Raw genomic sequence first — 15,509 nt, 5'->3', positions numbered from 1 at the left:
CATCACAAACTCAAGTTGCATTTTGCTCCAGTTATAATAGGATGATGATCATGCTCATGAGAATGGCTCCTGTGTCATAGTAGACCCCAGAGAGTTAGAATGACAGCTTGAAAAGCTCCAGTGAAATCCACTTAGAACAGTGAGAACAGAATTCAATTTGTGATTCCTCTTTTCATTATTCCAGAGTTCCCCATAAATTGGGAAGAGAAACCAGTGAGACTGGTAAACTATTTCAATACCTCTTTAATAATGCTCTGAATTTATACAATAGTATGACAAATTACTGTGGATGTAAGATATGCAATGGTTCTTTATTCTCTCCACCATCATTAAGGCAAGGGCAGAAGTAGGGATAAAGTTTCTCCATGAAGGTGCTACTGAAGGTGTAAATGTGGGTCATAGTTTTAGCATTGTAGAAAGATACCTGCCCTCCCTCATAATCCAGGTATATGCCCACCTTGTTGAGATTGTTAGTCAGTTTCATACTACAGGAAGGCAAATCCAGAGCCTTTAGATCAGTTTGGTTCCTTAGTCTTAAAAGCCAGAATCCTTGCTCAGGAGTTAGAGGACAGCTGCCCTTCCGAAGGATGGATTCTCTGACGACTCCAACTGTCCATTTTGTCTTCTTTGCTACTTCTACTTCCCAGTACCACCTTCCAGATGTGAAGCCTTTTGAGCCCAGCACAGCCACACTTGAGTCAAACCTCTCTGGATCATCAGGCATTACCTGCTTCATGTCACCATGCCACACACTGGTTTGGTTTTTGGAGAGCACTAGATTTGGGTGAGCAGTTTTAGGGTCCAGAGTTAATGGAGATAGGCCTAGTAAGAAAACAAGAGAAAGCAGGGCATGGGGGAAAAGGGATGAATGCAGGTTCCCATAGATAGTATTCACATAGGCACCAGTGCTTTATCTCCCCATGCCATATACTCTTAGACAGGCAGGTAATTACTTATATACTTTATATTGTTTTGATATCCATGTGGCTATATTCTAGACATTTTTATATTTGTGGTAAAAATCAGACTTTACTCTGAAGCAATTATTATACTCTAATAAAAAATGCAAATAAGATAAATCTGTACTAATAAATATAAGAAAATACAAATGCTGAAAGGGTAAAGATTAGGTAAGTGGGTCCTAGGAAAGCTTTCTAAGGGCAATAAGCATTTTAGTTTTGATGTAACATCTATGAGATGTATCAGGATGCTTTGGGTAAAAAAAGGCAAAAAAGGAATGAGTTAAAAACAGTAGCTTGCATAAGAGAGAAGATAAGGGCTTGCCCGTTAGAAGCAGGTGAGACTGAGCTAACTGGCACAGAATTTAGAGGACAATGGTGATAAGTTTACATTTGGTTTAATAGACACTGGAACTTTTGAGGTCTGGAATGGTTGATGCCACTGATAATCAGAATGTGGTTCACAAACTGTGTAGTTGCCAGTCTGTGACAGGATAGTACAGAATTGAGAGTAAGCTCTTGGAAACTTTCATAGAATTCTGACAGAGTAATTTTGTCAGTTGATTTTGTTAAAAAACTGGGCTTGCACTTTGTAATCTTTGTTATTTTAATTCCACTTTTTCAAATAATTAATTTATATCGTATTCTACAAACATAATCAGTTTTAAAAACTGATCCTTTATCACAGGTAATTTGAGAAGTATTGGTTTAGACAAATCAATGGACAGCAGTATAAAAAAGAATTTCTAAATGAAGAGAGATTGGAAGCATATCAGCAAGAAGGTGATACAAATACTAGATGTGAGGTAATTGAACCTTGGCACAAAATTTGATACAGGAAACACAAAAACTATTGTATGTTCACATCATGGACACAGGTACAAATATGCATACATTTGTTGTTAATGGATTTACTTATACTTGGAAGGAAGATCAGTCCAGTCTATCTCTCTCTTCTCAGAAAAGCTTGAATCTTTTCCATCATCCCAAGGATTTTTTCTTTCTAACAAGAGGCTTTGAAGAATCCTGAAAAGTTCCCATATAGGCTGAATCTTCTCTCTCACACAGATCCTCATCCACTTTGGGTTGTTACTTTTTCCAGTATGAGAACTAGGATTTCTTTGGAGGTATCATAAAGAATTCCTGTCAACCTTTTAAGAACCAGAGTCTGCTCTCATCACCAAACCTCTGACACCTCCAGCTAGCTCAGCCGGCCTTGGTTTTGAGGATTCCTAGGAGTCAGCTTTGCATCCCTGCTTTTCTTCTTATGCCATGTTCAATCCAACAGTAAGTTCTGTCAGCTCCACATTTAAAATATATTCTGAGCCTACTCAGAATATATAGACAAATAACTTCCACAAATACCACTGGCTTCGAACTACTGCAATAGCTTTTTAACTGTTCTGTTTCCACTCTTGCCTATCTGCAGCCTATTCTGCCCATAACATGAATGAGATCATCCAGTTCTCCTACTCAAAATGCACTTATGCTTCCCATCACCCAAGGTAAAATCCAGAGTCCTTACAGAGCAAACAAGACATACATGATTTACCCACTTCTCTGACCTCATTTCCCACCACTTACCACCCCCTCGCCCCATTTAGTTTGGTCCAACCACCTTTGCCTTTTGGCTGTTCCCTGAACATACTAAGCTCATTCCTACTTCAGAGACTTTACACTTTTCTTTCCTTGTCCCTAAACACTCTTTCCCCATATGTTCACTCCTTCACATCATTCAGGACTTTATTCATGCAAGTTCAATAAAACGTTAATGATAGAATCTAGGTAGGTGTAGGAGTGTTCATTGTAAAAGTCTTTAAACTTTTCAGTATGTTTAGAAATGTCCACAGTAAAACATAGGGAGAGGGGACTGTTTGCTCAGAGAGGTTTTCTCTGGCCATTCTATCTAAAATAGCATGTTCATCTGTCTATCACTGTTTGTACTCTTATCCTGCTTTATTTTCTCTCATGAATAATTATTTACTGAGTATACCATGCTTTGTTTTCTTCACAGTAGTTATCACTATGTGAAATTATTTACTTGTTCATTGTCTCTTCCACTGGAGTGTAGTCTCTAGAAGGGCAGGGACCATATCTGTTTTGTTTCCTCATATATCTTCAAAATTTGGAACTGTTCCTAGGTATTCAACTAACTATTTGTTAAACAAATAAACGAACTTCAATTAGAGTTCCATTTGAAACCTTGACACTAATTAATTTCACCATGCTTCATATTTCCTGTTATCCTTGGCATAAGTGCCCAGAATGTAGACTCCTCTAATGATTTATTCTCTACTGTACTTTTATCCCCACTCTTCTGTTCTTTACCTCCTCTGCCTTCACCCGTCCTTCCACTGTTCCCACCCAACCCTTTCCACTCTGCCCTTTAGAACTACCTCCCTAATTATCTCTCCTGTATCCTCAGTTTACAGAATTCTCTCATCACCTCCTTAATTTAACATAAATCTGGCTGGTTCTTCCAAAAAACAAACTAACTAAAAAACAGCTTCCAGAAGTTCATGAGACTATTCATTTTCTAAATTCAGATGCCAGAGATCAGGTTGCCACCACTGCTACTTCCAGACCCATACTCTACTCCTCATCCTCATGTAAAAACATCACTCTTCATTTGAGACTCTTGTCATTCCATTTCATATTTCCCTCTATCTCTATTTGATGCTATTATGTACAAAGTTCCTGGTTATACCCCCTGCACTTTGGGTTAACCTTACTTCTCTACCCCAAATCCAGCCCATCATCTCAAGTGATTTTACTATCTTTTATATATAGCTACTCTTCTATTCTTGCATGTCCTTGACTTTACTGCTGGTGACTTTTGACTCCATTACATCCAAGCTGTCCATATCTATGACTATATTCTGGATCTTGTAGTCATCAGGAACTATTCATTCTCTAAAATCTTCAATTCAGATATGCCATACTCTTATATTTTTTGAGCTTTCTCACTCTCATCTCTCCCTACAACCATTACTTGACTTCATTAACATCTCTGGTCCCCTATCTCTCTTATTATCTCTCTTTCCTTCCTGGCTTAAAATCCTTCCCTAAACAGTTAGCAGTGATAGCTTTGTTGTCAATAGCCTCAACACTTTTATCCTCTTATGCTATTTCTGCAGCATCTGCCATGCAACTCTCTAACCTTGGATTTATTCAACTATTCAAATTAACACCCCAATTCCTGACCATTGCAGGAGGAAAATCACAAAATTGTGCATACAGGTACCACTACAAATTCATTATTTCCACTCTATGCTTGGCCATCAGCACTGCCCAGAACTCTTATATTTCCCAAATCAGATCCTCTCCAGTTCCTCACAACAGCAATTTCAAACCTTCAACTCCCACCTCAAACCCCTATTCCACCACTTCCCTTCTCACTCCCAGGCAGAAGACTTCATCTCCTGTTTCACAGAGAAGCTACAGTACATCTTATAGGAATCCCTCAATTCTTCCCACTCATACTGCAAACCCCACCCCACAGAATTGTTCACTTCTACCATCTTTATCTCCTTTCCGGTTTCAGAGGAAACTGTGGAAAGTCAATACCTCTCTCTGCTGTAGCTCTCACTCTTCCCTACTTCCACCAATTATTCCCTTTCTTATACTGTTGATTTCTGCCTTTCTACAGGCTACTTTCCTTCAGCATGTTTTCCATTCATACATCTTCCCTTCTTAGTGAAACTTCTCAAATGAGTGATCTATTCACTTCATTACTGCCTCATTCCAAATTACTCCTGAACCCTACTAAATAACTTCTACTCATTCCACTCTTTTGAAATTGGCCTTGCCAAAGTCACCAGTTGTGGTTTAAAATATCTCTTTTCCAGTCATTTTCTAAATTGATCTTCGCATTTGGCGTGAATGACCATTCCCTTCTCTTTGACAGTCTCTTTGTTTTAGATTCCGTGTGGACTTCATTTCCTGGTTTTTCTTTTATTTCTGTTGCCAGAATTCCTCAGTCTCTTCTGAGGCTTCATTGACCTTCATCTGTTGTTATTCTCTATAACATGCTCTCTCTTTGACTGTATGTTCTCAGTTTCCTTAGGAAATCTCATTTACATGAATAGCTTCAGCTACCCCCACTCTATATTGATTATTCCAGCTGTGGCCTCTCTCCTAAGCTCCAGTTAGAATAATTACCCATTTGAATATATTCACTTAGTTGTCCTGTAGGTCAACACAACATGGCCAAAACTGAACTCACCAGCACCCTCCAAAATCTGCATCTCCTTTATTTCCATCCTTGACATCACCTTTCTCTATCCCTTACCACCAGTTACTGTCCTGTATATTTCAGCTCCAGGAATTCTGTCTCCAGAATCTATTCTTTATTTTCCATTCCCATTCCCATGCCTCTGGCTTACATCTTAATAATGTTTCACCTAGAGGGTTGCTATAGACTCTAACTTGGTCTTCTAGCCTTTCCTGAGGAGCAGAAACTGTCTTTTATTTCCATATCCTTGGAGCCCAACTTAATGCTTAGCATGTAGTAGGCCCTCTAGAAGAGTGTGTTGAATGAATGAGTGAACTTTGCTGATATTTTACTAATACACACAAAACTAAAGGAAATATATTAAAATATTTTAAGTTAAACAATTCCCTACCCTGGAATACATGAAAAGCCATATTGTCCATGGTTGCTTTTTCACTGCAATGGCATAGTTAAGTACTTTCAACAAAGACCAAACAGCCCAAAAAGCCTAAAATATTTACTGTCTGACCCTTTACAGAAAAAGTATCAGCCCCTATCCTAAAGCAACAGCCTCATTTATGAGGCAGGAAAGAAGAAAATATGAATCTGCAGAATAAGCAAAGGCCTAGAAATAAGAAGTATAAAGTATATTTTACCAGCGTTTGACCATGGTACATTATTATTAAAATAGCCATATATTAAATAAATCCCATTTGATTTTCTTAAATGTAAAGTTGTACCAAAAAGAAAAAAATCAGTTTGTGCTTTAAATGATTGCTAAAAGTGAAATTTGATTTTACAGGCAAAGAATACAAGAAGAAAAACACTGTGATCCTGAGACAGCTAGAATTTGCAGGGTAGAGTAACACAGAGGAGGGAGCTGTACATAGACTTTCAAACATCTACAAAGGGATTCCCTCAAGGCTGTGGCTGAATATTGCCACATGCATGCGGTGAAACTCACTAAGTCCAGAGAGCAAATCTCCAGAAAGCAGTAGGCCTAATAATTTCTAGAGCTCACACAAGACTGGGAATAGTTTTCAATTCTGTCAGCCAGAATGGAAAAATGTTATAGTATGTAGAACATCAGACAGAGTACTCAGAAGGTTAATACCTTAGAAAATTGACAAAGTTAACCCTAGATTAAAGGCTGCTCTTGAACCACTCTCACAAAGCTTAAAGGCTCAGCAAAGCTTAAAGTGTCAAAAGGAACAAAGTTATTTCAAATAACTTCACTAAATGCCAAAGTTAAATCCATAGAGCTTAAAGGATTACAACAAAATTCAGCAAATAGCAATGTAAAACTGATCATGTTTGATAGCCAGAAGAGACAAATCTCTCATGCAAAATTCCAAATAATTTATGTAGATACTCCACTCTCAAGGAGGAGGGAGCATAACTACCTACTCCTTAAGTGTGGGCTACACATAGTAACTTGCTTCCAAAGTATACAGTATGGAAAAGGGAGGGGGGAATAACTTTACAGTGGAAAAACTTGACAAACACTACCTCAGCTAGGTGATTAAAGCCAACATCAACAGTCGTAAATTATGTTGACAGTATGTATGCTTGATATGATGTGATGAAAATGGCACTTTAACTCTGTGGTTTTCCTCTCAATAACTCATAACCCTGGTCTTATCATGAGAAAATCATCAGACAAATTGCAATAATGTGGCATCCTACGAAATACATGACCAGTATTCCCCAAAACTGTCAAAGTCATCAAAAAACAAGGAAAGTCTGAGAAACTGTCACAGCCAAGAAGAGCTTAAAGAAACATGACAACTAAATGTAATGTGAAACCTTAGATGGGATCCTGGAATAGGAAAATGACATTAGGTAAAAAAAGAAGGAAATCTAAAAAAACTATTGACTTTAGTTAATAGTAATGTATTAGTATTGATTCATTAATTATAAATCATGTATCACACTAAATATAAGATAATAATAATATAAACTAGGAATGAGGTATACAAGAAGTCTCTGTACTATCTTTTCAGTTTTTCTGTAAATCTAAAAGTATTCTAAAAAAATTAAGTCAATTAAAAATTTAAAAAAATACCAGCCATGCAAAGCAGCAGGAAAATATGACCTACAGTCTCAAGAAAACTCACGCAATAACAACATGTTAGAAATTACAATAGTGGTGGAATTAGCAAAGACATTAAAACAGCTATTATGTATATCTTCCATTTGCATGAGAATGTAGATGAAACAATAACATGGTATGGAGAGAAACTGAAGATATAAAAAGACCCAACTTTTTGAAGAAATGAAATGTATCTGAAATGAAAAACATCTTGAACAGGATTAACAGAAGATTAGACAGTGCAGGTGAAAAGATGAGAGAACTGGGCTTCCCTGGTGGCTCAGTGGTTGAGAGTCCGCCTGCCGATGCAGGGCACACGGGTTCGTGCCCCCGTCTGGGAAGATCCCAAATGCCGCGGAGCGGCTGGGCCCGTGAGCCATGGCCGCTGAGCCTGCGCGTCCGGAGCCTGTGCTCCGCAACAGGAGAGGCCACAGCAGTGAGAGGCGTACCGCAAAAAAAAAAAAAAAAAAAAAAAATGAGAGAACGTGAATACCAAGAGAAGCTATTCAAAATGAAGCACAGAAAGAAAAAAGGCTAAAAAATGCTGAACATCAATGACAAGTGAGACAATTTTAGGTGGTCTGACATATGTAAAATTAGAGTTCCAGAAGGAGAGAAGAAAAGGTGGATAGGTAAAAAAAGCTCTTGAAGAAATAATAGCTGACATTTTCCCAAACTTGGTGAAAACAATAAACCCATTGATCCAAGAAACTCAATGAACCACAAACTAAATAAATAAAAAGAAAACACACCAAGATCCAGCATAATCAAACTGGTGGAAACAAGTGACAAAAAAAGTAAATCTTACAAGGAGAAAAGAGATAGTACATACAGAGAAATGAATATAAAAATGATAATAGACATCTCATCAGAAACTATACAAGTAAGATAACAATGGAGTGACTTTTTATATTAGTGAAAAGAAGTCCATTAACCCAGAATTCTATATGAGGGAATATATCTTTCAAAAAAATAAGGTAAAATAAAACTGTGGTGGTATCCAAACATTGTCAAGAGAAAACCCAATATGTAGTGAAAGATGAAAAAAGTGACATAAAAATGAAGATTGATATTAAGAGAAACAAAAAGTCTTCTAGATCAGCGTGGACAGTACTCCATATGGATGAACCAGAGGCCAAAGGGAGGGAAAAAAAAGAAGCTGAAGGCAAAGCGAAAGAAAGAAAAGGGGAAAAGCAAAGCAAAGGCAGTAAAGGCAGTGAAGGGTTTGGCCTGGTAGACTCTTAAAAACAAAAAATGTCACATGGGATAGATCTTTGATTAGAATGTATACATTAGTTTCAGCTTCCACTAAATGAAAACTTTATTTCCATATTTTAACTTGGCCTTTTTTAATTTAAACGCAGCGTAACTTCTCAAATTTGTTTTGGGAACTTTAATAAGATATCTTTTTTTTTTTTTTTTTGCGGTACGTGGGCCTCTCACTGTTGTGGCCTCTCCCATTGCGGAGCACAGGCTCTGGACGCCCAGGCTCAGCGGCCATGGCTTACAGGCCCAGCCGCTCCACGGCATGTGGGATCTTCCCAGACCGGGGCACGAACCCGTGTCCCCTGCATCGGCAGGCGGACTCTCAACCACTGTGCCACCAGGGAAGCCCCCTAAAATATCTTTTTTGATGGAGTTAAAAAAATCAAAAAGATCAACATTATCAAGTTTTAGCAAGGATTTGGAGAAACCAGGACTCTCATTCACTGGAGGTGGGAATTAAGACGGTACCACCACTTAAGAAAAAAAATGTGATAGTTTCTTATAGTTAAGCATATACCTAACATACAACCTAGCAATCCCGTCACGAGATATTTACCCTAAAGAAATTAAAACACAAAGATTTGTAAACAAATGTTCAGGCAAGTTTATTCATACTAGCCATAAACTAGAAACTACCCAAACGTCCATCAGTTGGTGAATGAATAAGCAAATTTTGATGTATCGATAAAATACCGTGATTGATACATGCAACAACATAGGTGAATCTCAAAAAGCATTTTGCTAAGTGAAAAAAGCCAAACAGAAAAGACTACATAATGTATGGTTCCACTTATATGAGATTTTAGAAAAGACGACTAAAGTGAAATAAAGTAGATCAGTGAGTGTCAGTGGCTGAGGCTAGAAGAAAAGGATTGACTGCAAAGGGGTATGCGGGAACTTTCTGGGATGACAGAAATTTTCTATATCTTGATTTTGGAGATGTTTACATAAGTGTATACATTTGTCACACTCATCAAATTGTACTTTACAATTGGTGAATTTTATTCTGTGTTAATTATACCTCAGTACTGTTTTTTTTTCAGTGTCAGTTACCTGGAAAAATTAACAGGGATAGATTTGTGATTTTCATTAAATCAGTAACTACAAATAATAATGAGTCTATATGAAGTCTATAAAAAACTTTATTTAGAGCTTTATTTCTGTAATGATTTTTATAGATCTCTAAACAGTCTCCTAAGATGAGATAACTCCATGTTATAAACGTCAAGCACAAGAGGAACTGTATTCATACACACGATGAGTATGTACAGTAACCTCCTCCTCCAGGGCAGAGATGCCTCAGGGAGTTACATAACTGTTTTAGAAAAACATTAAAATATTGGTTGTCACATTTGATAGAACAATCAAACAAAATGGTAGGCTGAGAAGTAATTTGGACATCAGACTCTGTTTACCAGTACAGAGTCATAAATTCTTAGATGATGGTAAGAGAAGAAATTCAGTCGTACCAACTAGCCTTCTTTTGGCTAAACTTCACCCCTCCCTCTGTCCAGACTCTAATGTACTATTTAGGGCCACAGAAGACATCCCACAGATGAAACATAAAGTGGGAGCCCCAGGAACAAATAACTACTACCCACTGATACCTGGAGAGAGAGTAGACTGCATTTCCCTCCACATCATATACTGGATGGGACCTTTGAACAGGCCTGGGTTCAGCTTTCTGGAGATAAGCTCTCTGGGTGTCAGCACCCTCATTCCTTGCTCCAAGCTGCAGGGGACATAAATCATTTATTCTTAGACATCCTCCAGGGACTGAAGGAAGGGCATTAATACCACAGGGAAACACTTACCTATCCAAGAGAGGTGTGATGTCCTAGGAGAGGAAAGGAGAAATAGAAAGGTTAGATGCCTGTTCATCAGCTCCAGAAATTTCTTTGGTCATACTGGCCACCACCAGAATTTGATGGTCAAAACTGTGATCCTATGCAGATGGTCCCCATCCCATTGCCACCAACTCCTCTCATCCTCCATATGCCTTTTCTGATCTTCATCCTTCATCTATCCCAGGATAAACTGGCTTACTTTGCTCTGATTTTCTAGAGTTCCCTTTTACAGGGAACAAGAAAGAAATTAAGGTTAAGCTATTTTTGCCTACACTGCCACATAGTCTCAGGAGAAAAACACAGTAGGTATTCCAACGCCAAGGCCACTTTTCCTTTCTCTGGCTAATCAAGCTTCTGATCACTGAGGTAGTAACCAATGCCACTTTAGAGGTGAAGCGTGAGGAAGCAAAAATTGACCAACAGCTTTTCAAACAGGTCAATTTATGATTGCTGAGAGCCAGTAAAAGATACAACTTTTTGGCAACATTCTTACTTTTGAGAAATAAAGCTTCAAATTTCTTTATGGAGAAATATTAAAACATGCTGTTTTAATGGCATTTTATTATCTTCTTTTCTAGGAGTATGAAAGTAAAGCTTTCAACTGAGTATAAGGTAAAAGCAGCCTCCTGCTTTTCTCCCAAGGAATCTTAAAAGCACTACAGCAGTTTTTTTACCCTCCTGGAGGGGAAAATCTGCTTCTACACCGTTTCCAACCCTCTTTCCCCCTCTATTGTACCCATAGTCATGTTGGTATGGAGTCTCACTTTGAGAAAGTCGAAGGAGTTCTGCTGTTCCATCCGTGCCTGGATGCTCACCAACATCTCCCTGGCTAGGAGGCACTGTTCTTGAATGTGGCTCAGATTCAGCTCCATCTCCTCATTCAAGGCTTTCCCCTCTTCTCGGAGCTCATTTAAAGCGTCCTTTTCTTTGCTGTGCAGAAACTGATGCAGCTTTAGAAACTCTGAGGAGATGTGTTGCTGCAGATGTAGCTTGTTTTCCTGGAAAACTCCATGATCATCACGATGGTAGTTATTGAGATTGACACTTGAGGATGGGGGCCCACACCACTAACACTCATACAACTTGGGAAACATTATAACAGAAAAATGCATGCAAATGGCTGACTATCAACATTCAACTGTATGAAAAGGAGCCCTTTGGGAGACTTACTCTGTCTTTCCCAGCTAGTTTAATAGTTCAGCACGAAATAGTCAAAAGTCATCCTAGGTTCCTATTACAGTACTGAGGTGGTAACCAATGCCATATTAAATAAGACCATGGGGTTAATCAAACATTTTTAAATGAATGATAATTCCCTTTTATCCAGAAGTACAAACCAATATCTACCAAGTGATTCTGTTAGACTGGGTCCATATGAGGCTGGAAGAACTGTCCTTTTTTAAGAAATGAGAACTAGGGGAGATGCCATTCCTGCTGCCAGGACAATATAGAAAAAGCAAGAGATGGGCAATGTCTGAAGCACTGAAATTGATAACTGCTACACTGGCATCTCTTTTCTTAGGTGACCTCAACATCCTCATGGGTACGCCATCTGACATCCTGGCTTCTCAGTTCCTCATCATCATTTCTAGTGATTTTTACGTTTATCTATTCGTTCTTTTAGTCACATTGAGGATTTTATCATCCCCAGCAATTGTACCATCTCTAAAATTACTTTTTATGCTCAGTTACTCAGGAACCCCTATTGCAACAATTATTGGGTCTCATTGAAACATCCTGTTTATTGACCCCTTCATTTCCATTCATCAACTTCTCTCTCTTCGTGTCCCCTATTATCCAGCTTACATTCTATGGTCAGTCATTATAATTGCACTCTTAAAATAGTCTTAACTCTCCCTGTCCTCTAGGTCAGACTTTTCCATTTTTCCTTTTACCTATTTCACCACTATCTCTCAGTCTTATTTGTTGGTTCTGTCTCCTCTAACCAAGCTCTAAATATTAGATTACTTGATATTCTTCCTGGGGCTCTTTCCCCTTCTCATTCTACACTCTCTTTCTAGGTAATAGCCTCTCCTTTCACAACTTTAAATACAATCTATATGCTGACTTCTTATTTTCATCCTAGTGCAACTTCTGAGCTCCAGATTCCTATATCCAACTGTCTGTTTGATATCATCACTCACCTCTCACATCTAATCAATCCCCACATGCAGGTAATTTTTATTTCCAAAGCATATGCTGAAGCTATTTATTTCTTTTGATCTCTACTGCCTTTCTAGTCCAAGCCATCATCATTCTCTGGGATCACTGCCGCAGCCCTCTGCTAACCATTATCCTTGTCATTGTCTTTCTCCAATCCATAGTCCACATAGCCACCAGACTGATGCTTTCCAAATGAGATGAAGCCATGTCCTATTTAAACCCTTTAATGACTTCTCATTATTCCCTGGATGAAGTTCAAAATTCCTAACATTATCTACAAGGGCCTACATGATTGGCCCCATATCTGCCTTTTCAGTCTCATCTTGCTTACCATGATCCAGCTTAATTGGCCTTCTCTCTGTTTAACATAACAACTAACTTCCTGTCTCAGAACTTTTCCGTATGCTCTTTCCTCTTCACAGAACATTTTCCAGGCAATTTCCTTCATATTCACCTGACCCAGTTCACTTGGCTAAGGATAACACTTATCCTTTCAATTCTCAATTTTTAATAAGTGGCTTCTTCAAAGAACACCCAGTCTAGATTAGGTTCTCCATTTATATGCTCTAATATACCCTATATTTTCATTTATAGTAGTTACCACAGTTGTTTTATTGTTATTGGTGGGATTGTTTAATTAACATCTATCTCCCACCATGGTAGGAATATAGTGTCTAGTATAATACCTGACCCACTCAATAAATATTTGTTGAATGAATGATGTTGACTGTAATAGCTGAACTAGGAACTCTTACAACAAGAACAAGATTCTCTTGAGACATCATTTCCATCTATCCTTCTTCTTTCCCTCATTGTACATATTTCTTCTTCCAGATGCCAAATGCCAGAGAAGACACCCCTCTACAGAATAATTAATGAAGAAACAGAACTCCAAGTTTATTCCCCCAACCTAGGAACTGATTTGCCAAGTCTCTAACCATTAACCTCCTGTGAAGTTGAAAGTATAAGCAATAGTTTTATTTAGTTTTAGGGAAGCTAGGAAAGATCAAATCAGATGAGAAAAGCCAGCAATCTGAGAGACCTGGGTTCAAAGGTGCCTGGTATGTAAAGGTACCTTTCCACTCACATAGCTGAAGTTACAAGGAGGGTATATTCCGGTTGTATCTCATAACCCCTCTACCCTGCTCCTCACCTTGTGAGCAGCAATAGCATCTTTCTGCATGTTCCTCAGGGACTGAAGTTCCTTCAGGGTTGCCTCCAGTTGACCCTGATGGATAGTAAGCTCCTCCTGGGAATACCATGTAGAATTAACACAAGGTAATTGAGAGATAAAGGGCCATCTCCCCCAAAGCCCCAGGGTGTCAGGGGTAAAAAAAGCAAGCTCTTGTTACAAAAGTCTCCTTTAGCCTGTATCGTAATTCCTGTCTCTTCCAAAAATTGTGAAGAAAATTACAAGCAGCAGAAAAACTTAGTTTTATCCTCTTATTAGCTAACTTCAGGGGTTTGAAGAAGATAACAGAGCTCTATATATTTTCTGCTCTAGTTACATTGTTCTCACTCTCTATACTTTTACTTGCATTGTTCTCACTTAAAACACTCATTTCTTCCTTCTGCCCATCCAAATTCAAATAATTTTCCAGTTCAAGCTTTCTTTCACCATGCCTCCCCTGACTATTTCAGTTTTCTCTAATCTCCTCTGAAATTCTAAATATTTGTGAATTACAAATGTGACAAAAATTTAGCTCACAACAGTAGACTATCTTATATTGCTTTGGTTGTTTTATTCATTTTAAACTGGACTAAATTTCAAGACTTTTATAACAAAAGCAGTATCTTATATGTCCATATTCTGTACAGTGTCTAGTAGAATGCTGTCGTGGCAGGGTTTGGGTAAATATTTGATTGACTGAGGGAGTAGACCAGAGCTCCTTCACTGCTTTCCTATAATTGGCAACTATAGAAAAAGAACTTTGCAAGATATATTGTATTTTTTGAGCACTCTGAGCTTTCTAGTAATCATCTGAATAAAGGGGTGGTGTTGGAAGAGAGAAGAAGTCCAACAAAAGATTTTTCCCAGCCTTCCTAAGGAATTGCTCAAGATTGCTCAAAACCCAGGGCTCACCCACCATGAAGAAACGGACAGCATCAGAGATCTGCAGGAATTCGTTAGACTGCCCCACAGACAATCGAACATCTTTGCATTGAAAGCATATCAGTTTCCTGTCTGGCTTACTGAACAGTTTCAGGTTCTCTCCGTGCTCTGGGCACTGTGGATGGCCCTTGAATAGGGGTAGCTTCTTAATCTTCTCTACCAGCTTCTCCAGTACAAGGTTAAATGTACAGTTGCTGTATTGACATAGCATCTTACACTCAGGACAGAATGTTTCTTGTGCTTGCTGCTTCCAAAAGTTTTGGATACAAGACTGACAGAAGTTGTGGCCACAGCTTAGCATCAGTGGATCACAAAACCAATCATTACACAGTGGGCAGTGTAACTCCATAGTAATATCTTGTATCTGCACTTTAGAGGGTATCTGGGTGATGAAATCATTCACTTCAACGTAGTTGTCTGGGTCAATGTTGACAGAGGGGTTGGAAGATACCTTTGGAAAAGAACAGCTAAAATGAGTTTCTGTTTCTCATTGCCCATTTCAGCATTCCAGGATAGTGGGCTCTATTCCTAAAGGAGCTGAGAATTGATGCAGTCTGAGTAAAGGCACCATAATCTCTTCTTTGAAAGTGATCAATAAATTCATTGTTATCTAACATCATAGTTTATTACTACTCCCAACATTATTGAACTTTAATAGAGAACCAAGGCAGAAGAAGAATGAGTACTCAATCAAAGAAATGTATTTCGTTGTACATCGCTTCTTCCACCCACTTTCTCTATGTATCAGTTGAAAGGTTTACTTCCAACTTCTGTTCTACTAGTTATTACCTTTTTGTTTTGTTTTGTTTTCTGGAAGTCATATGCAAAGAATTGGAAGATCAGTCAGATTCCTCAG

General features: G+C 38.4%; 1 protein-coding gene across 1 annotated transcript; it reads right to left on the bottom strand.

Annotated features, from left to right (window-relative positions):
* Positions 1–280: 280 nt before the first annotated feature.
* Positions 281–14,954, bottom strand: TRIM69 (tripartite motif containing 69; the record flags this gene model as incomplete). The annotated part of the gene is made up of 5 exons (XM_082845300.1): positions 281–822; positions 10,138–10,262; positions 10,345–10,367; positions 11,142–11,444; positions 14,613–14,954. 5 exons carry the CDS (start codon positions 14,952–14,954, stop codon positions 281–283), a joined length of 1,335 nt encoding a protein of 444 aa, XP_082701426.1.
* Between the last annotated feature and the right edge of the window lie 555 nt (positions 14,955–15,509).

This window comes from Leucopleurus acutus (genome assembly GCF_964270905.1).
Source record: "Leucopleurus acutus genome assembly, chromosome: 1".
In the NCBI taxonomy this organism is placed as follows: Eukaryota; Metazoa; Chordata; class Mammalia; order Artiodactyla; family Delphinidae; genus Leucopleurus; species Leucopleurus acutus.
Note: the sequence above shows the minus strand (reverse complement) of the source record. Positions and strands in the feature narration are given on the sequence as shown.